Below are 26778 nucleotides of genomic sequence, written 5' to 3' on the forward strand. Positions count from 1 at the left end.
ACAAAAGGTAAAGCAGCAAGGAGGAACTTGATGAAATTGGCAAAACAATGTTCTGCTCTCCCTCTGCTGGCTCCTAAGCAGTATTGCTCTTCAAAGATCTGCCCAAAGGCCTAATGAGGGTTCTCTCATATAATCCCTAAAAATATTTACAACTGTTCATATTGTTCATCTAAATAAGTCCCCTCTCAGGCCAAAACATCCCCACCAAAACCATCAGTACGCAGTCCTCTCATTAGTAATGGCCGATACAGAAAGGCCAAAACATGTAGACTCGAAGGGCTTGACTCCTAATTTTCAAAGAAAGTAATTCAAAAGAGAGTTATATGTAATATTATATTTTCTGGTTTTCTAAGAATATGATTCTTACTCATAGATTGTGGTGTAGGCTGATTAAGCAGGGGAAACACTGCATTTTGAGTTAGATGACATGGGTATGAGTCTTGGCTTTCCCTATTACTTACTGGTTGTGTAATCGTTACTAATTGTCACTTATATATTGGTTGTATAATATTACTATTTCTGGAGCTGGGTTTTATCAACCTCTACATGAAGAAGCTGTGCAACAGAATTGTTGGATCCTTTTCCAGTTCTAATATTTTATGATTCCAAGTGCTGTTGAATTACAAAATTTTAATGATTTATTTCTGCTTTTTCTTTATACCATTTGGGCCATTCTCAGACATAAGCAAAAGGGTCGAAACCGTTTCTGTGATCATCAGCTTCCTTCCTTGATATAGTGCCAAACACACTGTGGACATGCAAACGAATCTTAATTGATACAATAATGATTATGATGGCAATGAAGAGCCCCGGGATTTTAATTTGAGCCAAAATCTCTCCTGGTTATATGGCTAGTATTTTGAGTAGCAGCTGTGAACAGATCTGCATTTCCTTCCCCCACGCCACCCCCACAACAGTCTGAAATCTTTGCTTCAAATGAGAAAAATCAGAAGCTAAAAATGCAGCTTCAATCTGTCCTATTGTCCAGTCGTTAAACTCCCTATAACGCATTTCTTTAAATCAATTGACTCTTACATATTGTTCCGAGGGAACAGGTACAAAGTGGTGAGAGGGAAGGCAGAAGATGCAGGATCAAATAACAACAAATAATAATTCAGGTTAATATCCATCTTTCAAGATTAGAACATAGCATGTCATGAATGACAGAACATATGTGAGCTGATCACTCCAGTGTTTCCAGATATAATTGGAGGTTCATAAATAGCAGCAAGAGTAATTATAGCTACCAGTTACTGAGAGCTCACTGTGTGCCAGGTACTTTCTATATGCGCGGGTGCCTGCGTGAACGTGTGTGTGTGTGTGTGTGTGTGTGTGTGTGTATAAATGAGATATATACATATATATGTGAAGGGTATGGTGATATTGTGATACTGTAATCTATAAAAAGAAATTTATATTTGGTCTTGGTCTCCTTTTCTAGCAGGAATTTAAAACCCTTGGAATTTTCTAAGTGGTCAGTTTAATTAAAGTGTCTTTTGTGATTCATAACAAGCTCCTTAAACCACACCACAGTTTATGTTAACGAAGGGACTACTGAAAAGCTACAAAGGTTGGGAGGGAAATGGGGCTGGAGATTAAGCTAGTCACCAGTGGCCAGTGATTTAATAGATCATATCTATTTAATGAGGCCCTAAAAACCCAAAACACAAGGTTCAGAAAATCTCCCAGGTCGGTGAACACATACAAGGTTCTAGGAAAGTGGTGTGCCCCAGTGAGGGCATGGAAGTTCTCTGTGCCTCTTCCTACATACCTTGTCCTGTGCATCTTACCTAGTGGTTCCTGTTATACCATTTTCTAATAAACTGGTAATCTATTAAGTAAAATGTTTTCTTGAGTTCTGTAAGATACTCTATCAAATTAACCTAAGAAGGAAATGATGGGAACCTCTGATTTATAGCCAGTGGATCAGAAGCCCTTATGATTAGCATCTGATGTGGAGAAGGGGCAGTCTTGTAGGACTGAACCCTTAACCTGTGGGACCTGACACTATCTCCCAGCTGGTGTCACAGAACTGCTGTAACTATTATAATAGTACTGTTGCAGTATTAATTGTGTCTACAATACCTCAAACTCACCAATAGAAATCACAGATTTTTTGTATCAATTAAAGTTGTAACAGATATCTTAAAATATTATCTATATTCATAACTACTTTGAAATTATGGTAGTTATTAGATTTGGTACTAGACTATGCCATTTTATGCAGTTTTTAAACATATCTGCAAATTTTTTTATATTCCTCCCATCAAGAGGTAGGAGCTATGTTCCCACCCCTTGAATCTGGACCAAGCTCAATGACTTGCATATAATCAACAGAATGAGGTGGAAGTGACAATACATGACTCTAGGGGATAAGTCACACAAGGCTAAGCAGTTTTCACCTTGCTGGAACACAAGCACTGGGAGCTCTGAGCCACCATGTAATAAACCCAGATACCCTATGGTTACTATGCTATGAGAAAGACCAAACAAGCCTAAGCAGAGAGACCTGAAAGAAAGAGCGAGCAAGTTCACCAGGCTCCAACTATTCTTGTTTTGATTGGTAGAAATGTGTGTATTACAAGGTCTCTCTACTCTGGCAGATGGGAACACAAACCATTCCCAGCTCTGTGTAAGCATCAGAAGGTGTTTGGCCTACTGCTTTTTGGTGCCAGGTCTCATAGTTTCAGTCTTCATTGCACAGATCAATAATCAGCCAAAGGACAAGGGGAAAGCTACACCTGGGCAGACAGACCCCTCTCTGTGCCACTTCCTCCTCTCTGATATCTTCTCCTTGGCTTTCCTCAATTCCCATCTCTGTCTCCTCCATTCAGTGAAACTACTGGTCTCTGTTTAAATTTCCTCCTTGTCTGCCTTCCAGGTAGTAGGGTGGAGTCATTGTAGGACTTACCTCATTTCTCTTCTCTCAGGGATCACAATTATGTATTGCTTGTGGTCCAATGTCTGAAAACAGCCACTTCATATATTATGCCCAATTTTCTAGTTGTCTCCAGGGGGAAGGCAATTCCGTACAAGCAGAAGTTCAAATATAACTGTTAAATTTTACATTAAAAAAAACTGAATTATGCTGTCTGATCTTAAATTCATACTCAAAAGTACAAAAAAAAAAAGCCTCTCATACTATATTATTACTAGCAAATATTCTCAAAAATGTTCCCTATGGTAGCTGTTATCATCTCTAACTTCCCATCCTTTACCTGGGCATATTCTGGCTTCTTCACTGATAGAGTTCTTATCACACTATCCATAACCACCCTTATTACTCTGGCTTAAGATTACACTTTAGTTCTTTTCTTACTGGACCTTCTACAGCTGTGCTATCCAACATGGTAGCCACTAGCCACCTGTAGCTACTGAGTACCTGAACTGTGGCTAGTTCAAATCAAGAGGTGCTAGAGGTATGAAAGGCACACCAGATTTCTAGGACTTTGTATGAAAAAAGGATATAACATACCTTATTAATTTTACACGAATTACATGTTCAAATGTTTTAGATATAATGGGTTAAACAAAGTAGAGTTCTAAAATCAATTTCACCTGCTTTTTTACCTTTGTAATACAGCAACTAGAAAACGTGACTTGCATTATACTTCTAATGACCAGTACTGCTTTATAGCAACCTCTTGTACTATTAAAAGCCCTGCTTTCAACTCTCTCTGTGGTTTTTGGGACTCTGCTGTTCCCTTGTGTTCCTGCTACCTCACTGTTTGCGCCTCAGACCTCTCTTCTGAGACCTAAAACTATTGTTCTCAAATTTTGGCATGCTGCAAGATCACCAAATTGCCTGCCAAAAATGCAGATTCTTAGAGTTTATCTGTAGAGATTCTAATCTAATCTGGTACAAACATTTCTTATTAAGAAGATTCTCAATTTTGTTCTCATCTCCTCTCTGTTATCTTCCAACTGCTTACTGCACATCTTGGGGATGTCTCAAACTTAAATACCTAACATTTAATTCTTTGTCTCTATTTTCCCTAACCCTTTGTCCTCCTAGTTACCTAAGCAAGAACCCTAAAATCATTCTCTCCTTCTTCCTCACCTCTATATTTAATCAGTTATAAAATCCAACAAAATCTAATAGCTTAACCTCTATCCGCTCTATGCTTCCTTAAATCCCTTACTTCAGGGCTTCTCAATCCTGGCACTACTGATATCACAACAGTTCTTTGTTGTGAGGGATTGTCTTGTGCATTGTAGGATGTTTAGATGTTTCCCTGTCTTTACCCCAGTAGTTATCAGTAGCACCCCCTAGTTTGAAAAACCAAAAATGTCTCCAAACATCACCAAATGTCTTGGAGGCGTCGGGGCAATCACCTTCTAACCCCATAGAGCCACTGCTTTAGTTGATTGAGGCCCTTATTATTAATCACTTGCCTTAGGGCAAGAGATTCCACCTGGTCCCTCCAGCCCAGGACTGCACCTCTTCCCTATTTTCCACTCTCCTTATAGTTTTAGTTTTCTTCAGTATAAAATCTAGTATTTCTAATATGCCACAGAAAGGGTACTATCTGTCCTTTACTTACCTCTCCAGCTTCTCACTCCAACTATACTGAATTCCTTGCAGTTTCCTTAAGGATGGAAGAAAGTCATAAGAACTGTTAGTCAGAAGAAGTGTTAAGTACACTAGTAGCTTATGAGATAAATGCAAAACTCCTAGGATGTTTTATATATAGAATATGAGTAACTATGTACTTTGTGAAACATAGGCAGAATTGTGTTAAATATACATAGTAAGTTAGTAAACTATAAGGCATGCCAAAGTTAAATAAAAAACATGATGGAAGAGGGTCACTTACAGTCAAAAAGGGGTAGAAAAACTAAGGTATGAATAGCTGTGCCATCTCTGGCCTGAAAGCTTTGTTAGCCCTAAATTAGCTACCCATGACACCTAGTATAGTCTCATATGTATGTATTCTATCCAAGAAATGCAAATAAGATCAGTGGTCTGTTCATCAAACTAATAGTAGGCTCTGGTTGTGGCCAGGCATGTTTCCCTGCATATCCAACAGAGCAGGGTGTGCCACTGGCCCAAAGCACTTTCCACCTGTGGGCGTCCTTGCTATAACCTCAACCTAGTCCTCATAAGCATATCATCAGTGGAAAGGCTGATGTGGCAGACAGAACATATGAATATTGCATAACTCATGATTCAAGTGATGTCGTCCTTCCACTTGCTTACACCCTATCCTAAGTGTGTCAACTTACTCCAATTATTTCCCTTACTTCTCACTGGGTATTTAAATTGATTCAATAAACCAGATTATTCAAGCATTTTAATTTGGTCTGTGAGCCTTCTGTTTTATTACCCCTAGGATGGCTTAACTAGTAGTGCACTTGGAGGCCACCAGTGTATCAAGTTATTTTTCCATATGACAGCTCAATTCAAGCATTAATCTCCTCCCAAATGCCCCTGCTTTCATGCCTTTCATTTTATCCTGTTCACACCCTTGTGTTTCTTTTATGGCATTTATCACACCACAGTGTGATTAACTGTTTACTCCTCTCTCACTAGTCTGTGAGCTCTTTCAAAGCAGAGATTTTTTTTTTCATTATTTCTTAGCAAAGTACCAAGAGCAAAGTAACAAAAGAACAATTGAATGTGACCTGCAGACACAGCTGAGCTGATTAACCCTTGTTTTTGCCTTTCTCCCATACCTTAGTTCTAAGATTGACTTGATTTTAGTGAGCAGCAAAACCCTACCTGGTTGCAGAGCAGAACGGAAGTGGTAGGAAGGACCACAGATAGGCTCACTGCATGAAAACAACCTACAGTGGTGTGTTTCACATCACTAGCAAGCTGGGATGTCGGTGTGCCTTATCCTATTTCCCCGGCTCACATTTTTCACTTGGTTGGTCAAAAAAACAATACTTTGGGTGTTCCCACACACACACACCTGAAAACTGAAGGCTGAGACCCTTCAGTCTAAGAAATCACAGGCTCTCAAAGACTAGACCAATAAATCCACTTTAAAAACTGAGCACCTAAACTGTGGCTGACAATAAGGATACAAGAAATACACTGTTTCTTCCCTCAGAAAATTTACAAACATCCTCCTGGAAGCCTACATTTTACTTGAATAAACATACCTATGTTTATAGTTTATAATAAAAGAGATGCATTTCGGAACAGATTTCACTTGAACAAAAGAAATCACATAAAACGTGAGACTATAAATAAAGGTTCTGTTCTTGAGGTTCTTGTAACTCATTCACTTCTCCAGGGATTAGAGGAGTGGGGTGCAAAAATTTGGCCTCACGCACAGGCGCAGAGATTTGCGAACACAGTCTAAGTCAGTTGAACCTGTATCTTGTAAGAAATGGCCCAGGGAGCTCCCAATTCCCTAACCTCAGAGAACAGACGGCAAAACTGAGAGAGCTTCCGAAGCAACCATTGCCTCACGTTGCGTCTTCGGCCCATTAACGCCGCCCCGCCCTTCCCGCCCGGGAGGCCGGCCAGGCTTGCGTCGCTCTAGGCTCTAGGTTTATGCTAACGCTGAGCCTCTCTAGCCTTCGTTCGCCGTCCTCTCGGTGGTAGCGACGGGGAGGAGAGGAAAAACCGGCAGCGAAGTCGGCCCTACGCGAATGCGGGTGCAGCCCAAATTCTGCAGAGGAGAGCACGAGCTAAGGTGGAACGGGACGGGGGGCGGCTCTGCGAAGGGCGCGAGTGTGGAGAGAGGTCCTTGGATGAGAGGGGGAGCCAGGGCCGGTTCACGGAGGTCTGTAAGGAGGGCTGGGAGAGGAGGCCCAGACACGTGAGAGGGACTTTCAGCTGCTGGCTGGGGCCTCCTGCAGCCTGCTACCCTGCAGAGTACCTGGCCTCCCCCAGTTCATCTGCGGGCCCCCTGTGTCAGGACCTAGCACAGTTCCTGTCGCATCTGTATCTTCCGCGGGTTGTCGCCTCGTTTCGGGAGACCTGGAGCCCGCAAAGCTATGATTTAGGCTTGTACTGTTTACAAGAGGGTGATTATGGCCTTGAACCTAGTCCGCAGCCTGTATCGCTCCAGTTTCGTTTTTATTTTTTAATGAGCCCTAGCTGTTTGGTTGAGGCTGGAGGCCGATCAGTATCCATTTTTCCATCCCAGTAGGATGAACTGAGTAAATGATCATTTGGACGTATCCGATAGCTTGAAACGTTATGGTGTGGCTGTCAACTAGGGGCGTATGCCTGTGACTATCATGCTGTTGAGGTGGAAATATTGCGGCGTCCTGTGGACTTCGTTACCCTGATTTGAGAGATTCATCCTCCTCGGTGTGAGATTGTAGCAGTTTCTGAACGTGAATTCACAAGACGTTATTTACTAAGTGCTAGTATAGATGGTCGAGAAGCTACAACTGTTAAACAGGAACTAGGTGATCCCTTGTTCTCACAGAGTTTAATATATTATTGAAAAACTAACAACAAAAAAAACCCCGTGATGGTGCTATGAAAAGGGAAGTCCCTGAAGTTCCTCTTTTGCCTTAGGTAATGCGGAAAATAAAGCCATATAGCTCCTGCCTTCCCACAGCTGAGAATAGAGAAAAAGTTTTAATGCACCGTTAAATTGTTCTGCAGACACAGAGGAAGAAGGACCTATAATAATAGTATTTGGGTAAGGCACACCAGATAGGTGAAGACGCTGGTGCTGCCCTGAAAAATAAGTTAGTATTGCCTGGCACAGAAAGGGTTGTGGGCTTTCCAAGCAGGAGGACAGTATAATGGCATAAAGTGTAAAAGAACTTTGCAGATAGTGTAGTTTGGCCTGGAGCATGTGGCATTTGAACAAGTAATGTCATGCTAGAGAGTCCAGACTATTTTTTAGGAAGAGATGAAAGTATTTTCAACGGAATGATTTAGAATTGTATGGTGACTAACATAATATAATAAAAAAATATTAAAAAAAAAAAGAATTCAGTTGCACAATCACTTACTCAACAACTATAGTGTTAAGTATAGTTTGACAGTTTGGGCCACATACAGAATCAGGTAGAATAAAGAGAACTTTGCTCATTCTTCTTGGTCTGGAAACAGTCTTTCAGTTGTTGAAATCCTACTTCAGTTCTCTTTGGCCTTTAAGGACTAGAGGATTAGAGACAAATTACAAATTTGGAAGCCTGAAGGGTTTGCTAAATTGTTCCCCAAGTGATCTGAAAGTATGCTAGATAAAGCATTAAAAAATCTGAGGGGAATACGTTAGATAAACCTAGAGTAAATCGTTAGGGCCTGATTAAGAGGGATTCTTTAAAGTAAAATTAGTTTTTGTGGGTTTTTTTTTTCATTAAGCAAGAACTTGAATGTTGTAACAGGCTCTGTGCTAGGCTTGTGACTAGAGCTCTAAGTTTCAGTTTCATCATCTGTAAATGGGGATGATAGTACTTCACTGTTGTCAAGATTAAAGAGATGATGTTTGTGCTTAGTACTGTACCTGGCACTTAGTAAATACAGGCACTTGAACCAAATATTTTAAATGGTACTATTGACTATGTTTTGGTTCTAAGTTCTTTACCTTTCTTGTTGGGCCTGACTCTTAAGTGTTAAAGACTATCTCATTTTGCTCCTTAACCCTTCTGTTAGTGTCCATTCACTTGCAGGGTGAGTAGTTAGTATTTGAAGATAGTGGGTACAAAAAGTTGACAGATGCAAGAGGCATGACTTGTATGTGTATTCCTATGACCAAAACTGCTGATTCATAAAGTAGGGATTTTTCTTCCATTAAATAAGAGATAATCTGGGAAAATGCCTTATAAATTTCTAAGACAGCCCCCCCCCAAAAGAGAAAAGGCATTTGTCATGAAAGGGGAAGACTTTTATTAAAAATTGAACTAAAAATTCAGTAAATTTCTTCTTTGGCTAAATTTCCTCCTAATGCTACTTTTTCCCACTAATTAGGAGACTGGAAAAACTGTATTAAGGGAAACCAACATATTGGAAAATATTTTGGGAAATTTCCCTCCAAATTTTGAGAAGAAAAAAAAATTCTCCTTGATTAATCCCTACCTTCCTCTGCTGTTGTTTTGTCAGTGGCAGTGATGGCTGTGGTGTCCTGCTTTAATTCCTGTAGGAGCCCTGCGATAACGTCCTAGACCTTGTGTTATTGGGAAAGCTTGCTAGCATCATTTCCTTGTATGCGCTTGCTCACCTACATCTAGCCTGCCTACTGTAGAGTTTGGTAATGGATAACAAGTGATAATGCTTAAAAGCTTATTCCATAGAATCTAAATATGTACATGTATAAATTTTATTTTTTAAAGATTGTTATTTATTTGAGAGAGAGAGCGAGAGAGCGCACAAACGAGGGGAGAGGCAGAGGGAGAAGCAGACTCCTCGCTGAGCAGGAAGCCTGATGCCAGGCTCAATCCCAGGACCCTGAGATCATGACCTGAGCTGAAGGCAAACACTAACCAACTGAGCTACCCAGGCGTCCCTACATGTATAAATTTTAAATAATTAAAAAAAAAACAAAAAACCACAAACTCATAGATACAGAGAACAGATTGGTGGTTGCCAGAGGTGGGGGGTGTACAAAATCGCTGAAGGGGGTCAAAAGGTACAAACTTCCAGTTATAAAATAAGTAATGGGGATGTAATGTACAGTATGGTGACAATAGTTAACAACACTGTATTGCATATTTGAAAGTTCCTGAGGAAGTAAATCTTAAAAGTTCTCATCACAAGAAAAAACATTTGTAACCATGTGGTGATGGATGTTAACTAGACTTAATTGTGGTGATCTTTCATAATATATACGAATGTTGAATCATTACTTTGTACCCCTTAAACTAATAATGTTGTATGTAAATTATACCTCAATTTAAAACAAAAACAAAAACTTGTTTCTTGAGCTTGCAGTGTTCAAATCATACGAGGAGCAGATTATTTTGTTTACGGCCTAAGGTGGTAGAAGTAAAAGAAAGGGTCTAATCTATCCTATGCTTATTTCATTGTTTTTGACTCTTCTCGTAGTGCTTTAAGAATATTAAATGTTAATTTTAGAATCACAGAACGTACTCTATGTAGGCACTGAATAGAGTGTTAACAACCCTAAAGCAACAGAAAGCCCAAAATGCAAAAAATAATTTTAGGGATTTTTCAAATAAAAAAAATCCAGAGTTTGTAAAGAGAGACTTTATTTGAAAGGGTTATGGCAATAAGGGAAAATGAACTATTGAAATGGAGAGAATTCTCTGACCAAAAGATGTACCAGCATCTCAAGGGAGGAATAAAAGATGTTAGAACAGAACTCCTTGATTTGATTGTAGGTTCCAGAGTGTTTTACCCTGAGGCTGTTCTCCGGAGGAGTTGTGGTGGGTTCTGGCTGAGGGTGGGCCACAGTTCTGGGACCTGGGGGAAGGAGAGAAACTTAAAATATAGCTAACTGGCATTTTTGTTCCAATTGGTCACTTTTGACATGCAGTTAAGATTCACAAATTTATAGGGGCACCTGGGTGGCTCAGACTGTTGAGGGACAGACTCTTGGTTTTCCCTCAGGTCATAATCTGTGTTGTTAGATGTAGCCTGGAGCCTTGCATCGGCCTCCCACTCAGCAGGGAGTTGACTTCCCCTTTCCCTCTCCCTCTGTTCCCACCCCCACTGTCCCTTGTGTGCTTGTCTTCACACCCTTTGCGCCCTCTCTCTCTCTCCTTTCTCTCTCTCTCTTTCTGAAATAAATAAATAATTAAATCTTAAAAAAGATTCATAAATTTATAAATGAGGCAAAGAATGGAAATTTGAAGGGTCTTTTTCTTAGTCATAGGTAAACAAGGGGGTATCCTCAGTGTCTTGTAGAAGCCTTAAGGAGAGGAATGGAAGGATTTCTTTAACCGTGACTCTTAAAGAACTAGGAACACAGGTCTCCGGTAAAATTCAGCTTCTCAAAAGGCATTTTTGCTCTTTGAAATGCTATTTGAAATTTATTTTACAAATAAAATTCATCTAAACCTTTATACAAGAAGGCCTTAGGAGACTCAGTGGCCCTTCAGAAATTAAGTAAGTGTTAGTATTTGTAAATCCTACTTCATTAGATGTAGTTTAAAAGTACTTGAAGACCTGGATCTCATTTGTGTCATAGTAAAATCTTCCCAAAGTTGGGGCAAAAGAACTAAATTAATCAGGTCTAAATGAACACATTTAAGGTTTTTCATTTGTTATTGGTTTTCATCTTATCCATTTAAAAGCAGTACTTTTTTTTTCTTCCATGATGAATACTAGGTATTATAATGGTTAAAGTGATTGGCTGTAGCAAATTGATCTCTTCCTATGTTTAAAAGAATCCCCCCCCCCACACACAAATTCCACAAAAAAAGGGGGCGGAAGTAAAATCATGACTGTCACACAAATATAAAATTATGAACACACGGTTTTTGTTTCCCTTACTAATGAGGGAACTGGTAAGATGTTATAACTAGTTCAAATGACAAAAGAACAGACACACTTATTGATCAGGAATATTAAAATAAATGAGCACGTGGAAGCAAAATGGTCTTCTACAGTGGGTCAGGGAGTCCATTGAACCTCCATTATACAGAAGTTACAAGAATATAGACAAGAATTATATTTGCGTTGCTAACCATTATTTTCAGTTGTCAGCTGTAAATAGCAGTGGAAGCAAGACAGTGGAAGAAGCAGAGGTCTCATAATCAGAATGTGAAAACCTTGAGAGCTGTGCTCTCAACAATGCATAGTTCTTTATACATCTGTTTTATCAAGTTTATGACTCCCCTCCCTTCCTAATCTTCGCTAAATGTCAGACTTCCTGGAAGGCAAGTTCATGTTGTGTGTGTATTTTCCTTTTTTTAAAAAAAAATATGCCTTAAAAATACGGAAGATGCTTGGTTAATGTTCTCGTAGTTGAACTACCTAAAGCAGTGGATCTCAAACTAATATGCTTACATATCACTTGGGGATCTTTTTGTAAAAATATGGATCCTGATTCACAGGATCTAGGGTCCTTACTGAGGTTCCTCTTTTCTAATAAGTTCCCAGCTGATGGCAGTACTGGTTCGTGGACAATGAATAGTAGGGCATTTCTGACTGTGTTAATTAGGAAGGTGTTAGATTAATCATTACATCATTGCATGGAGAATGTTGCATCATGTAGGGGAAGGGAGCAACATGAAGCTACTGGACTGTCACTTGAAGAAAAAGATAAATATTAATCGTGGGCCACATTGCCAGAACACAGACCAAAGCAAGCAAAAGAAACAGTTGCTGAGGAACAGATCCAAAAAGCTCTAAGGCAGAACTTTAGGGAAGGAAGACAGAAATAAGGACATTGAGTAATACAACAGGGGAGGAGCAGCCAGAGGCTGTAATTTTTAGAAGGCAGGCAGTAACCACTTAAGATCGCTGGCTGAAATTGTGTGCTTCTTGAGCAAGCCTGACTTTCTTTAGCCCAGCATTAGCCGTGCTTGAAGAAACTGCCTAATAGTAGGTCAGGAAACAAACTTATATAAGACTTTAAGCAATAAAACTTCATTAACACAGGTGTATACACTCTTACTATAATAGTTTTAAATGAGTTGGTACAGTTGTGCCATTGAGTTTTAATGTGTAAAATTTATTTATTTTTTTTTTACTGTAACTGGCAGTTTATCTTCTGTCTGTTAGGACATTTTAATTTTAAACCAAGCAGGTCCTGTAATTTATTAATGGGAAGTTCAGCTTTCTTTAGTGACAAGAAGTGGGACATAATGTGAAGCTGATACTAAAGAAACATCTGTACTGGAAGATACAAAAACTACATAGTAAATAAGGTTGCCAGATTTAGCAAATAAAAATACAGGATGTCCAGTTAAATCTGAATTTCAGACAAATAACAAATTTTTAGCAGTATTTGGGATACAGTCAACATATATGCATTATCTAAAATTCATTTTTAGCTGAGCATACTATCTTTTATCTGGCAACTCTAATAGTAAATCTACCCTAACAGTGACACTTGAGGGATGGCTGCTTACAAAATGGTATTGTGCAGCAGTTTAGTACCTTCCAGTGTTCCTCCAAAAGTTATAGTACTCAAAAGTGTGCCCAGAGCTCAAAATAGTTGGAAGCATCTGTTTGCCAGAAGAGGATGTTTTCAAGGACTGATAGGGTCATGGCTAAGTTGAATTAAAAACACATTTAACACTATACTCTCAGCTAGGAGATCAGGTTCATAATGGTTTAAGGTTAGTAAAAGAATTTATGCTATTGTGGAAGATGTCCAAGCAAATACTTAGAGAAAAAAAGTGATTTAATAGGAGTTTAATCATATTTCCAAGTTTCTAAGGGAGAGCACTTAAGTACACTGGCACAACTTAGAGTCTTGCTAATAAACTCTCATGAACTATGTAGTAATTTAGGCAAGATAAAAGGAAAGTAAACACATGAACAGTTGCTTACTTAGTCTTTAGAGATTGCACTAAGTATTTCAGTGATATTCCACTACACATTCACTGGAATATTTAATTTTTATTTTCACTTTGTTGTTTAAATTTTAGTGAACTTACAGCACAATATCGGTTTCTGGAGTAGAATTCAGTTATTCATCACCTACATACAATACCCAGTGCTCATCACAAGTGCCCTCCTTAATACCCATCACCCAGTTAGCCCATCCCCCACTTTCCCTCCAGCAGCCCTCAGTTTGTTCTCTATCATTAAGAGTCTCTTATGGCTTGTTTCCTTCTCCCTTTTTCTTTTTTTCCCCCTTCCCATATGTTCTTGAGTGAGATCATATGGTATTTGTCTTTCTCTGAGTGACTTATTTCACTTAGCATAATACACTCTAGCTCTATCCATGTCCTTGCAAATGGAAAGATTACATTCTTTTTGTTGGCTGTCAGTTGTTTATCATGTATTGTCTATTGTTTATTGTCTATATATCTTACTTTTTGAATTGTCTGCTTTAGTCTTTTGCCAATGTTAATGGTTTGTCTTTTTATTATTGTAGTTTTTTAATCTGTATACAAGGATTTGGCTGGTAAAAACTGTTTGCATATTTTCTTTCAATATATGGCTTTCCTATTAATATTTGAAATTTTGACTTATGAATAAAAGTATTCTTTGTGAAACCTAATTATCATTTTTTCTATTATGTTAATTGCTCTCCGTGTCCAGAGAAACCTTTGCCTACACAACATCATAAATATGGTCTCCGGTGTTTTCTCCTAAAGTCTTTAGCTGTAGTGTTGAAGACTACGAATTATCTTGATTTTCATCTATAGTGTATGTTACTGGCCAATGTTCATTTTTCTCATATGGATATCCACTTATTTCAAAACCACTGGTTGAAAAAATTTATTTTTCCCTTAGGATTGTCTTTGTACCTTTACTAGAAATCACTTGCGCCTATAAAAGGGGGTATATCTCTTGGGTTTATATTTGATCCCATTGATATGTATATATCTATCTTTAAGATAATTCCATACCATCCTGATTAGAGTAAGTCCATTCTAATTGGACTAGAAGGCTTTTCTTTTTTGTGATTGTTTTGGTTATAGGAAGTCCTTTCATTTTATGTAAATTTTAGATGAAGCTTATTAATTAATGATTACAATTGCATTGAATCTATAATATAAGGAGAACAGACATTTAACCAATTTTGTGTCTTCCAATACATGAACATGGGGTATCTCACCATTTATTTTGGTCTTTTAAAATAATTCTCAACAAATTTTGTAGATTTTAGTGTATAGATCTTCTATGTTTTGTTTAAATTATTCCTGAGTATTTCATGTTTCTTTAATGACACTTTCATTGGTTGTGATTTTTTTATATGTATTGCTGGATTCTGTGTACTAAATTATTTTTATGAATTTTTTCCTATGTTCACAAGGAATTTTGGTCTTTTTTTTTTTTTCTCCTGTTTCGGAATGTCTGGTTTTGTACCAAGATAATGCTTGCCTTAAATAAAGTAAGTTGAGAATGAAAAAAAAAAAAAAAAAGATGAAAGTAAAGGAACAGATGCCCCAGTAGCCAAGGAAAAGAATTCCCTAATGGGTAAAAATGTATTATTTCTAAAACTAATTTTCTAAGTTGTAAGATGCTTTTCCTATTAAATATGGTCAGGGTAGTCCAAGTCTTTGAATGCTTAGGAATAATTTTTTGTTCAGAAAATCATAGATTAGTGGCTACAAATTGGTGATAGTTACCTACAAATATAAAGAATGGAGCATCAATGAGAGAGTAAACATTAGCAATTTCCGTAATGTGCTGAGAAGGTTGTCAATCAAGTTTCTTTCCTTATGATACTGTTAAGAAAGGTCAGCAAGATTTCTGTCCCATCTGTTAAAGTATAGTACAGCATAGTTTGTTTTATAACTGCATCTCTACCTTCCTCTTTTCCATTCCTTCATTTATTTTAACCCATATTTCTGTTAGAAGAAATCTAATTATTTGTATAATACAAGCCATTTTATCTGATGCACTTGGCACCATTACTGGGAAGTTAAATTTTAAAAGTTGGTTGAAACAGAATAAAAATACATAAATATGCTCCATCTTAATTAGCTTTTAAACATTTTAAGTTAAAATGTTCGGTGACATTTTGAACTTTAGATTGTATTCTATTTTTTAACTTTTTTTATTTAGTATTTTAACTGAAAACAGGTACATATGTATTCACTGTTTTTTGTTACATGAGACCTGAGTCATCTTTGTATATGGTTTCATAAGATCTTATACGATTCTGGTTTTTCTCTGAAGAGAATATTAATATTGGGAAGTATCTAAGCTTCCTAACCAGTTGTTCGGTTTTTTTGTTTGTTTTTTGTTTTTTTTTCCCATGGAGCAAATTTAAAAAAACACTTGAAAAATTGCAGAATCCTAGGTATTTCAACACTGCCACCACCCAGATTTCAGTGGTTCATGTATATTTTCAACACTTTTTCTTCCTAGTGACTTGGATTTGTTGACTCTTCCCTTAGGAATTCAACTAAGTTTTTGTATTTGCTTTGAAAAATATTTATGAAAGTTTTCAGAGAGAAAGTACAGAAAATAATGAAAACACTTGTGTACATGCCTTCAATTTAATCTTCCATAAATCTCTTTTTAAAAAGTTTCCTTCCTCCTCAGAAGTATGTATACCACAAATTTGGTATTTCTTACTCATGTATATTTTAGCATGATTCATATTTTCATCTGTAAACCATGTACACTATTTTATGTGTTTAAAATTTTACATAAATGTATCCTTTTACAATTTTTTCACTTAAGATTATCTTTAAGATTTATCCATGTTGGGGCGCCTGGGTGGCTCAGTCGTTAAGCGTCTGCCTTCAGCTCAGGGCGTGATCCCGCCGTTCTGGGATCGAGCCCCGCATTAGGCTCCTCCGCTGGGAACCTGCTTCATCCTCTCCCACTCCCCCTGCTTGTGTTCCCTCTCGCTGGCTGTCTCTCTCTGTCAAATAAATAAATAAAAATCTTAAAAAAAAAAAAAAAGATTTATCCATGTTGATTCATATAATTCGTGTGGTTAACTGTCCTGTAGGAGTGCTTGTTAAGTAATCCATGGTTTCTCATCCTTAAAATTAGATAATTTCCAGCTTTTCACTATCAAAGACAGTAGATGCTCAAAGTCCTTGTATATATAATGTACAAAGTCCTTGTGCTCTTTTGGGACATATATTTTTTGGCAGACACCTAGAGCTGAAAGTGCAAGGTCCTAGGATGTGGACTTGTTTAATTTTGTCAGAAATTACCAAAAACACTCTTAAAGCAGTTGCAGTTTACATTCCTACCTATGTACAAGGAGCATGTAAGAGTTGGCCACATTTTAACCAGCTTATCAGATTTTTAAAATTTTGCTAAGCAAATGTTCGAGAAATGGTTTTGAGTTTGACTTTTTTTTTTTTTGGATAACTATAAAGGTTGAATATCTTTGCATGCATTTATTGGCTATTTTATTCTTTTCCTCTGTAAATTGCCTATTTATATTTGCTTAGTTGTTTTTTTGTTTTGTTTTTTTGTTTTAAGATTTTTATTTGGGAGAGAGAGCACGAGCAGGGGGAGGGGCAGAAGCAGACTCCCCACTGAAAGGGAGCCCAATGCAGGGCTGGATCCCAGGACCCTGGGATCCTGATCTGAGCAGAAGGCAGCCGTTAACTGACTGATCCACCCAGGTGCCCCTATTTGCTTAGTTTTCTAATGGGTTCTTTGTCATTTTCTAATTGATTTGTGAATGTTAGAATTTTTTATGTATATTTGGGGTAATAATCCTAACAATACCTTTTCAAGTGTGGCTGTTTTACCTCCTTCAGAGTTATAAGGAAATGTTTAATTTTGACATATAATCAAATGTATCCCATCTTTTTCTTTGGTATGTGCCTTTTTGTTTGAGAAATTCTTCTCTATCCCAATGTCGCAAAGTCTTCTAGGTTTTCTTACAAACATTAGTACAGTTTTTCTTTTCTTGTTTAATTCTTTAATCCATCTGGAGTTGATATTTGTGAGAAAGAGATCTTAGTCTTCTTCCATGTGGTTAGCTGGTTATGCCCTAATCTTATTAAATCTTTTCCCCTTTAGTGTGCAATACCCACTGATTTTATAAAATCACATGTCATATACTGCAGCAAGCCCTCATCTTTTCATGGATCTATTTGTCTATACTATTATTTGTCTATACTAATACTATACTAAACACCACACTGTTTTAATTGTAATAGCTTTATAGTAAATAAATATCTTACTTTGTTTTCCTTCAAACTATCTTGACTTTCTTGGATTTTTGCTCTTCCATATAAACCAAATGCTAAATTCCAAGGGGGAGTGGGTGCAATACCTGTTGGGATTTGATTGGAATAATATTGAATTTACAGATAAATTACCAGAGAATATATATACCTCAGTAAGATTTCCCATGATTAATTTCTACATTTATTTAGGATATCTTTTTTTTGTATTTCTTTTTTGATAATTTTCTCCATAGAAGTCTCTCATGTCTTTTGTAGGATTTATTTTGTAAGGTCTCTTAATGTTTTATGTTTCTAGCATCATTGTTCAATCATCTTACTAATTTTAATAGTTCGTCTGTTAAACCTTTTGTATTTTCTATGTAGATATTTATATCATCTTTGAGTAATGCTGCTTCCTTCTCGATCTCCATACCTTTTAATACAATATTAAGTGGAAGCTTTAATACAGTGTTAAATAGCAAGTATTCTTTTGTAGTTCTGACTTTACAGGGAATGCTTCTAATGTTTTATGATTAATAACATTTATTGTAAGCTTTTGGTAAATGTCTTTGTGTTCCTTGCATGCTAAGAGTTTCTTTCTTTTAAATAGATGTTGAATTTTATCAAATGCTTTTTCAGTTTCCCAGATAAAAAGTTTGCAGCACAAATCTGACTTCAGTCTTTTCTCTAGGGCGATCAGCACGTGACCTGCTAGAGCGAGAGAGAGAGAGAGAGAGAGAGAGAGAGAGAGAAAGATCGATCTAGACAAAATCAAACAAGGGAAATTTGCTGGAATCTAGAGTGATGGATCCATGTTCAGTTGGAGTCCAGCTTCGTACCACAAATGAGTGTCATAAAACCTACTATACTCGTCACACGGGTTTCAAGACTTTGCAAGAATTGTCATCAAATGATATGCTTTTACTTCAACTTAGAACTGGAATGACACTTTCTGGGAACAATACCATTTGCTTTCATCATGCAAAAATTTACATTGACAGATTTGAGGATTTGCAGAAGTCATGTTGTGACCCATTTAACATACACAAAAAACTAGCCAAAAAAAATTTGCATGTAATTGACTTAGATGATGCCACTTTTCTGAGTGCAAAATTTGGAAGACAGCTTGTACCTGGTTGGAAGCTTTGTCCAAAATGTACACAGATAATCAATGGAAGTGTGGATGTTGATTCTGAAGACCGGCAGAGAAGAAAACCTGATTCAGATGTATGTATAGTAGTCATTTTTTTCTTCTGTGTACTTCTACAATGTGAGGTTTTGTTGAACTATAAAGAAACCATATTTATGGGGGGTGCCTGGGTGGCTCAGTCGTTGGGCATCTGCCTTCAGCTCAGGGCATGATTCCGGCGTTCTGGGATCGAGCCCCGCACCGGGCTCCTCTGCTGGGAACCAGCTTCTTCCTCTCCCACTTCCCCTGCTTGTGTTCCCTCTCTCACTGGCTGTCTCTCTGTCAAATAAATAAATAAAATCTTGAAAGAAAGAAAGAAAGAAAGAAAGAAAGAAAGAAAGAGAGGAAGAAAGGAAGAAAGGAAGGAAAAGAAACCATATTTACATTATTATTTATTATACTAATTGGAATTAAAGTTGGGGAGGTGAAAATAAATGGTGTTTCTAAATATTTCTATATACCCAGACTGGATGATAAAATAGGCTTGAGGAAAGAATAGCATATTGTGTCCAAGACTCAAGCTGTAACTGCTAGGGCTAAGATGTTGGGAGTGGCTTTTAGAACATTCTGGTAAAGCCAGGACTTAATTGTTACCTTAGTTTCTTTTCTAATACCAAAGTAACTCAGTAAGACCTGCCCGCCAGTGAGGATCTGTATAGCAGAATGAATTCTTTCTTGTGAAGGACTTAAAAATGACTACTTTAAAATGAACACAAGAGAAATGACTTGCAGTAATTGTTTCTTCAACCTTTCTTTCTCCTTTGGCACTAATACCATTCTTATTTGGGTTTTTTAGAAGCTTTCCTTTGCTTCTAGCTCTGAGTTTTTACTTGCTGATTTAAGAACTCCCTATGGTGAAAAAGCATACATTTTTACATTGTAAATACTAAATATTTATAACTCCCTTATTCACATGCCCACATTCAGATTATTTAACTATATCAGAAAAAATTGAGATTTCATAAAGCTGTCTTTGGTGCAGAACAAAGATAAGTATATCAAAGGAGCACTTCTCAAAATTTCTACTTATAACCAATTTATAATTCTTGCTGCTGGGATATTTTTCTCAATTTCCTCCTTTTCATTATATTAATAAACCAAATTAAAAGATAATTAAAATTTTAAATTATATGTAGTGCTTCCCTTTTGTTCTCCCCTCAGAGGCATATCTCCAGGACCCAGTGTTCTCTTGAAATTCATACTAGATACTAGCTCCTGCTGTCACTTTAGATGTCTTCTCCATTTCATTTATTTGTTGCTCTCGTGGAATATATCACATAAACTGTTTTTTCCCCAGATAATGAACTTAAATTCTTAACCATCGAAAATTTATTTTACCAAAGCGCTTTAAAAAGATGAGAATACTATTTCAGAACTTGAAACCATATTGCCTCTCCGCTTTTAAATATATATATAATAGAACCTTTCCTTAAGGACTCAAGATCATATTAGGAACCTCAGTTTTGTTTCTGGTATTTTTAAAAGATTTAATATTTTTTAAGTGATCTCCACACCCAACATAGGGCTCGAACTCATAACATCAAGATCATGAATCATACACTCCACTGCGAGGTACCCCAGGAACCTCAGCGTTATGCCTTTGGGTTATACAGCAGTTTTTCTGCCTTTTCTTCATCTTAGCAGCAGCCATTGCAGTTTTTACCATGCTTGTTGCCCCTCCTAATATGCCAGAGACTAAAATTAGATAATGAAAATATTACAAATAAATTAACCCATAAACTTTGAATATTGTCTAGGGCTGTGTAAATGTTGTTGCACTTGGGCTCTAAAACCTTTTTCTTCTTTCCAGACCATCCTTCAGGTTAAGGAATAATCTGGATTAAATATTAATCTGTTCAGGGTCTGTTGTCAAGATTTGAGTTGATAATTTGTTTACCTTTATCCAGGGAAGAACTGCTAAAGCTTTGAGGTCGTTGCAATTTGCAAACCCAGGAAAGCAAACTGAATTTGCTCCAGAAACTGGTAAAAGAGAAAAAAGAAGGCTCACAAAAAATGCAACCGCTGGTTCTGACAGGTAGGCTTTGTGTTCACTTAAGACCTGTATTAACTTGCTGCTTCACATCTGTATTGTTCGCTATCTTAAGTTTTAAATTTCCTGGGTAGATACTTCTTTAAATTGGAAAATTTGGGATTAGTAAGACTCTCCAAGGACTGCATATAAAATTAAGGCATCCCTTTCAACTCTAAAAATTTATTTCTAAGGAAGTGTCAATAAAGTGAACAAGTTAACATTTTTGGCATGAGAATTAAAATTTAAACATATTATGCTTAAAACAATTTTTTAAAAGCATTGGCATTATATAATTGGCATATCACTCTATGGGTAGCAGCCAAAAAGTCAATCTTGGAAGAATTCAAGGTTGCTTTTATTTTTTACATGTCTAAAATAGAAACAGTTATGGTACAGTCAACAGAATGAATGAGAAAACTAAATTGTTTGGAATATGACTTTTCAAATTGAACATTTCTAAAGCACAGGTTGACAAAGAAATGTTAGTGTAATCATTCAGAATTATTTTCTACATATGCTATTTATTCCATCTGTTAAGGTTTTCCATTGAGTCATTTAATTGTTTTTAAGCCAAATTTGCTAGAGTCCATTAAAGAACAAGAAACAGATTAATTGCAGTATAAAAACCAAGAAGGTGGTAGAAAGAGATTGGTATCCAACAAAATGTACCACTGTTAAGCTGCCATTCTCTGTTGTTGCCGTTACAGTAAGGGGAAAATATTTTAAACAGAAATATATTTTTTGGAAATAGTAAAGAAATGGACTGAGTTGACTTTTAAATGGACTTCTAGAGGCATATTTAGGCTTTTTTGGACTTGTCTGAACACTTTAGAATGAGGTCTCGTCTTCTCACTCGGAGTTCATTTACTGCACTAGGCTTGAGCCTGGTTAGTTTTGTACCAGTTTTGCAGGACATCCTTGCTAATTCAAAATATTATACCTCCTTAAATTTGTTTTCATTTCAATAACATATTCAAAAATAATGTGTCTTTGAGGTGTAATTCGTCTTGTGTTTTACTCTACAGACAAGTGATACCTGCGAAGAGTAAGGTCTATGATAGCCAGGGTCTCCTGATTTTCAGTGGAATGGACCTTTGTGACTGCCTTGATGAAGACTGCTTAGGATGTTTCTATGCTTGTCCTGCCTGTGGTTCCACCAAATGTGGAGCTGAATGCCGCTGTGACCGCAAGTGGCTGTATGAGCAAATCGAAATCGAAGGAGGAGAAATCATTCATAACAAACATGCTGGATAATTTGTGGTATCAAATTATGGGCTCCATTTCTAAAACTCTGTTATCCTAAGATACATTTTAAAGTTGACTGCCAAATGATGAGAATTTGAAAACCACCTCAACATGCACTCACTGTGCACTAACGTTGCATTTAGGGTGCTTTAAGATTATTATCTGATGTATATTTAGATGGGCTATTCCTCAGCAGTCAGCTTTAAGCCTGTTAGTGTAAACAGGTAGGCAAAGGCAGTCCTCCATTAGCACAGCTTAAATTTCAGTTACCATGGTCTATACTGTGAGCAGTTAGGTGAAGTACAAACTCCCCTGCCAGCCCTTTGGTCCACAGATCATTATGGAACAGACGTGCTTCATCATCTCTGACCAATCACAGTACTTCTCTCAGATTCTGCTAGTGACTGGTCACTGCACAACTGTCATTCAGCTCACTCACAGCAAAGCCCTGTGGTTGTGTTGTCTCCTTGTAACCCATGTGACATTTTACAGAAGTAGATCATCAAAAGAACTGGCCAACAAAGATAAAAGTGAAGAAATGAAAAACGATAGTGCTAGACGTGAGATCTGCACTGAACGTAAGTGGAGTTGTAGAAGGGATCACTGATGGGAATGTTGGCGCTGTTGCTGTTCTGGACCTCAGTGTGAAGCTAGGGGAGCCTCGTGGGGGCACGCGTAACGTGCATAAGCAAGTTGGTCGTGACAGGAAGGTTGAATAGGTCCCCGAGGAAGTGATGGGAAAAACTTCACGTTAAAGGAAATTAGAGTTATTTTACAACATTGAAAGTACAAATGGAAAAATGGTGGAAGCTGATCCAAACTTGAGTATGACAGTTCACAGTGGCTTATTTAGTATCCTTAGTTAACGGAAAGGCAAGCACTCTTCAGACCACTTTTGATTAGTTTTTTTACAGTGAAATAACACTTTTCTCACTGTTTCTAATGTTTTAAATTATAGTGTACTAACATAGTTTTTTTACAGTGTTTTTGTTTTCTTTTGTTTGTAACTGACCGAGTTTTTAATATTTTCACAGATTTTTAAAGGTCACAGAATATTTTTCCCCATATTAAGATTGCTTCGAATGGCCATTTTTGATGGTCCTACACTACTGTGCAAGTCAAGGACTGTAGCTGAGAACAGGGCCCACCTACTTCAGAAAAAATTAATTTTGATAAAACTAGGTGGTTGAGTGTTAAAAGAATTTTGGAAATAATCTACATATCTAAATGCTAAAATTCGTCTTGCAACTTACCCTTAAAAAAAAAAAGTTTTAGTATTGTAAACAAACCTTTCATTGTTTAGACCATATGTTCTTGGTGAAAATTTGTTCTTGATGGCAAAAATCTCATTCTTTGTATAAAACATCGGTGTACATATAATACATAAACAGGGGTACGTTGTATCTATGGTATTAAAGTTTTATGGGGTGGTGATAAGGATTAAAAGGCCTAAAAAAGGCTTTAAGGGAGTAATAATGAGAAAAAAAACATTAGAGAAACAGTGGTTGAGAGTATAAATTATTTGGAAATTGAATCTTGATGTACACGTTTTTATGGAATTTGTATGGGTGCTGTTTGGAGGATGAGAGTGGGTGATAACTGCTCTTTTGTAAGCAGCTACCTGTCTGTGTAAAATCTTTCCTCATCTAGGACATTGCCAGGAAACTAGGTTTTTGCTTGGTTTCCCCTATAGTACTTTAGTTTAATCAGGTGAACGTTTAGCAGTTTGAAATACTTTTTAGCTATTGAAACGAAATTTATACAACCAGTTTGATTAAATTGACCAGTAGAGGTTTATTTTTACTCCTGTATACTTCTGGTATCTGTTTAACAGGTTTTACTTTGATGGTATCCCATTTTGAACCATGGAATTGTCATTAAGTTACAATTGTCACTGACCAGTTATCAGAAGTATGGTTAGTCTCAATTCTTTAATTCACATTTCAACAGAGCACTAGCAAAGAGAATATTTTGGCTCCTTATACTTAAATCAGATGCTAGATTTTTTTTTTCTGAATTAAGGAAATATTTGTTATAGAAGATACACAGACTTCCAATTTTATCTGAACTTCTGGGTTCATTAGATGTTAGTTGCATTATTGCCAATGTTTTTGTTGGTTCTAGGTAAGTATGATTTAGTATATTGCTTAAGCTATTTATAGGGACAAATTTAAATCTTAGATTTTTTTTTGTTTAAAACAGGAATATGTTTTCAAAAGAATAAAATGACTTTAAAATTCAAATTGTATTTCAGCATTCCTTAGTGTAACATTTCTGTGTTATTTTTCAAAGATGGTAATAGTTAATTTAAGTTTCAAGGGTAAATTTCTTGAACAATTTTGCTTATATTTGTTCATTATACCTGTTTAGGAAACCAGACTTTTCATGAGTATGCACAATGTTTACAGAGAGAGGTGTATCTAATTTGGAGTATGCTATAATAAAAGCTGTGTTTTGGGAAAATTACATCACGAGTTCACATTACTATTTTGAAATATAGAATTACAGAAATCCAGAATACAATTAAATTGGCTAGGTTCTTTTTATATTTTGCATAAGTATGGTTCCAGGTGGCTAAATTATTTTAGGATACTATTAGTCTAACAAGCAGAAATAAAAGCAATACGAACACTTCTGTATATGGGTCCTGCCGGAGAAGTTAGCGTAAGGCCATAAACACTGGTCTTACACAGTATTGACCACAAACATTAAAAATGCACGTGTATGTTTTAAGTAAATGGCATCTCATGTGATCTTTTTCCTAGTTCTTTTACAAGTATAAGAAAATAGTTACCTTTGAAATATTATATTTGAGATTCTTCTATTTTTAAAATGTTATATCTACTTCTGTATACAAGCTGGTCTACCACGTGACAGAAACTTCTCCAGAAAAATACATTCATGTCCTCTCAAATATTCCATGTTCAGAACCCCTAAACACATACTGCAGAGTCTAGCTAATACGAGTATTCTGTAACCAAAAATAAAAAAAGTTTGCTTTTTTAATGGGGATGGCTGGCTGAATTGCAGTTTAGTTTGTTACATAAAGCCTTGTAGGTGAGTTTCCTTGGACAATATCTGTTGCAGTTCAGTTTTTTGAAAGAGCTGTTGCTGTGCTGAAAAGGCTGACTGTGGCCTCCCCACCCCTCCCGGGTCAAGTAACAATGTATAAAACAGAGGGGTCTTAAAAGGACCGCACTTTGGTACTTTGAGATTTTCTGTTTACATTGCGGATACCCTGAAAGAAATAGCTTCAGGTGCTTGTAGAAGTCATGGGGCACTGCCTTAGTTTTTGCTGACATCTGCTGGTATCTTGATGTAAATAAACTCTCTGCTGCTACCACTTAATGCTTAATCTCTTCACTTCTAAATTACACCGTGAGCACCGGTAATTACATTGAAGTGGGATATTTTAAAGATCCCTGGAAGTAGAATGGTTTCTCTTTGTAGCAGTCTTAGGTGTCACCCAGCAGGACTCACCCAGGTTTCTTTTTTTAGGAATGTGAGTGAGGATATGAAAATATATGCACGGGCACTTATGGATTTCACTTATTTTTATAAAGTGGAGAGACTTGGAAAAATAATGCTTTTATCTACTTAAAAATCATCAAACACTCCATTGAACACTTAGTTTGAAAAGCATAATAAACTCCTGTAGAATATATACCCCCAATTTATAGATTATTTGTAATGGCATGGTGGTGAGGATTGGCTGATTTTACAAAGATAATTCAACTTGGAGAAGATAAAGGAGATTTACCAGATAAAACATTATTAACTCAGTTGAGTTAGTAATACCGCATCTTTAAGTGCAGTTTGAAAGTATTTAATTACAGCCCTTATCACTGACACGTAAACTAAATGTATTATTTTTTTTTCCCCTTAAAGCCATGAGGGAAAAATTTCTTGTAATGATTTTAAAACTTCAGTTTTCTCATTTCATATCATTGCAAGCAAACAACTAAGAGTTGCCATAATCTTCAGCTATGGTTTTGAGATAAATGGACTTATTAAAAGTAAAATGCTTACCAACACTGCTAAAATGGACAAAACCTCCAATACTCCCAACTCCATCAGATAATGCATGAAAACACAAAAGTTTGGCTCATGATTTTCTTTGTAAACACGTTGGGTGATCCTTCATTTTGATGCAAGGGCACATTTTCTTTAATGAAATAATATAAAAACTAGACATGGGTCAGAGTTGCAGGATCTTTGTCCTTTAAAGAGAACTTAACTAAAATGAAGATACAAGAATATGGCCTATAAAAGGAGACCTGAAACAATTCAAAATGTAAATGCTATCTGTGTAAGTATCCCTTTGTTATCAGCAACCAATCAGTTACATTAAACAACTTGATAAATACACATTAAATTTTGGTTTTGATTATATTCTGGTAGCCCAAGTTTATGATTTAGACTGCAAGGTAGTATTTAGTTATTTTTTTTTTAATTGAATCAATTATTTGGTGGCATAAGATAAAGTGAAAGTGGCAGTACTGATAACATGTAAGATGGTTCTACAAGGCTCTGGGTGAAACACAAATTTCATTTTGGCATGGAGAGGTAAAACAATTCAGGAATGTTCAGTGAATTCTGGCATCATTAAGGGTTTTTAAATAACAAACTCATGCCCTCTCCAAAGGTTAGTTAACCTTTTGAT

The 26778-nt window shown here is 36.7% G+C and overlaps 1 protein-coding gene and 1 long non-coding RNA gene across 2 annotated transcripts; one reads left to right on the top strand and one right to left on the bottom strand.

The window, feature by feature from the left end:
- Positions 1 to 2916: 2916 nt before the first annotated feature.
- LOC148107848 (uncharacterized) lies at positions 2917 to 6425 on the bottom strand. The gene is made up of 3 exons (XR_015721509.1): positions 6368 to 6425; positions 4545 to 4589; positions 2917 to 3053 (listed from the first exon to the last, which is right to left on the bottom strand). It is a non-coding gene; the product is annotated as an uncharacterized LOC148107848 (long non-coding RNA).
- A 71-nt stretch (positions 6426 to 6496) lies between these two features.
- On the top strand, positions 6497 to 24581 carry ARL14EP (ARF like GTPase 14 effector protein). Its single transcript, XM_045808580.2, has 4 exons — positions 6497 to 6647; positions 18341 to 18876; positions 20746 to 20873; positions 21896 to 24581. Exons 2-4 carry the CDS (start codon positions 18454 to 18456, stop codon positions 22122 to 22124), a joined length of 780 nt encoding a protein of 259 aa, XP_045664536.1. The 5' UTR covers positions 6497 to 6647; positions 18341 to 18453; the 3' UTR covers positions 22125 to 24581.
- The last annotated feature ends 2197 nt before the right edge of the window (positions 24582 to 26778 follow it).

The sequence above is a fragment of the Ursus americanus genome, chromosome 24 (genome assembly GCF_024610735.1).
Source record: "Ursus americanus isolate L20-20 chromosome 24, mUrsAme1.1.p, whole genome shotgun sequence".
NCBI classification, from domain to species: Eukaryota; Metazoa; Chordata; class Mammalia; order Carnivora; family Ursidae; genus Ursus; species Ursus americanus.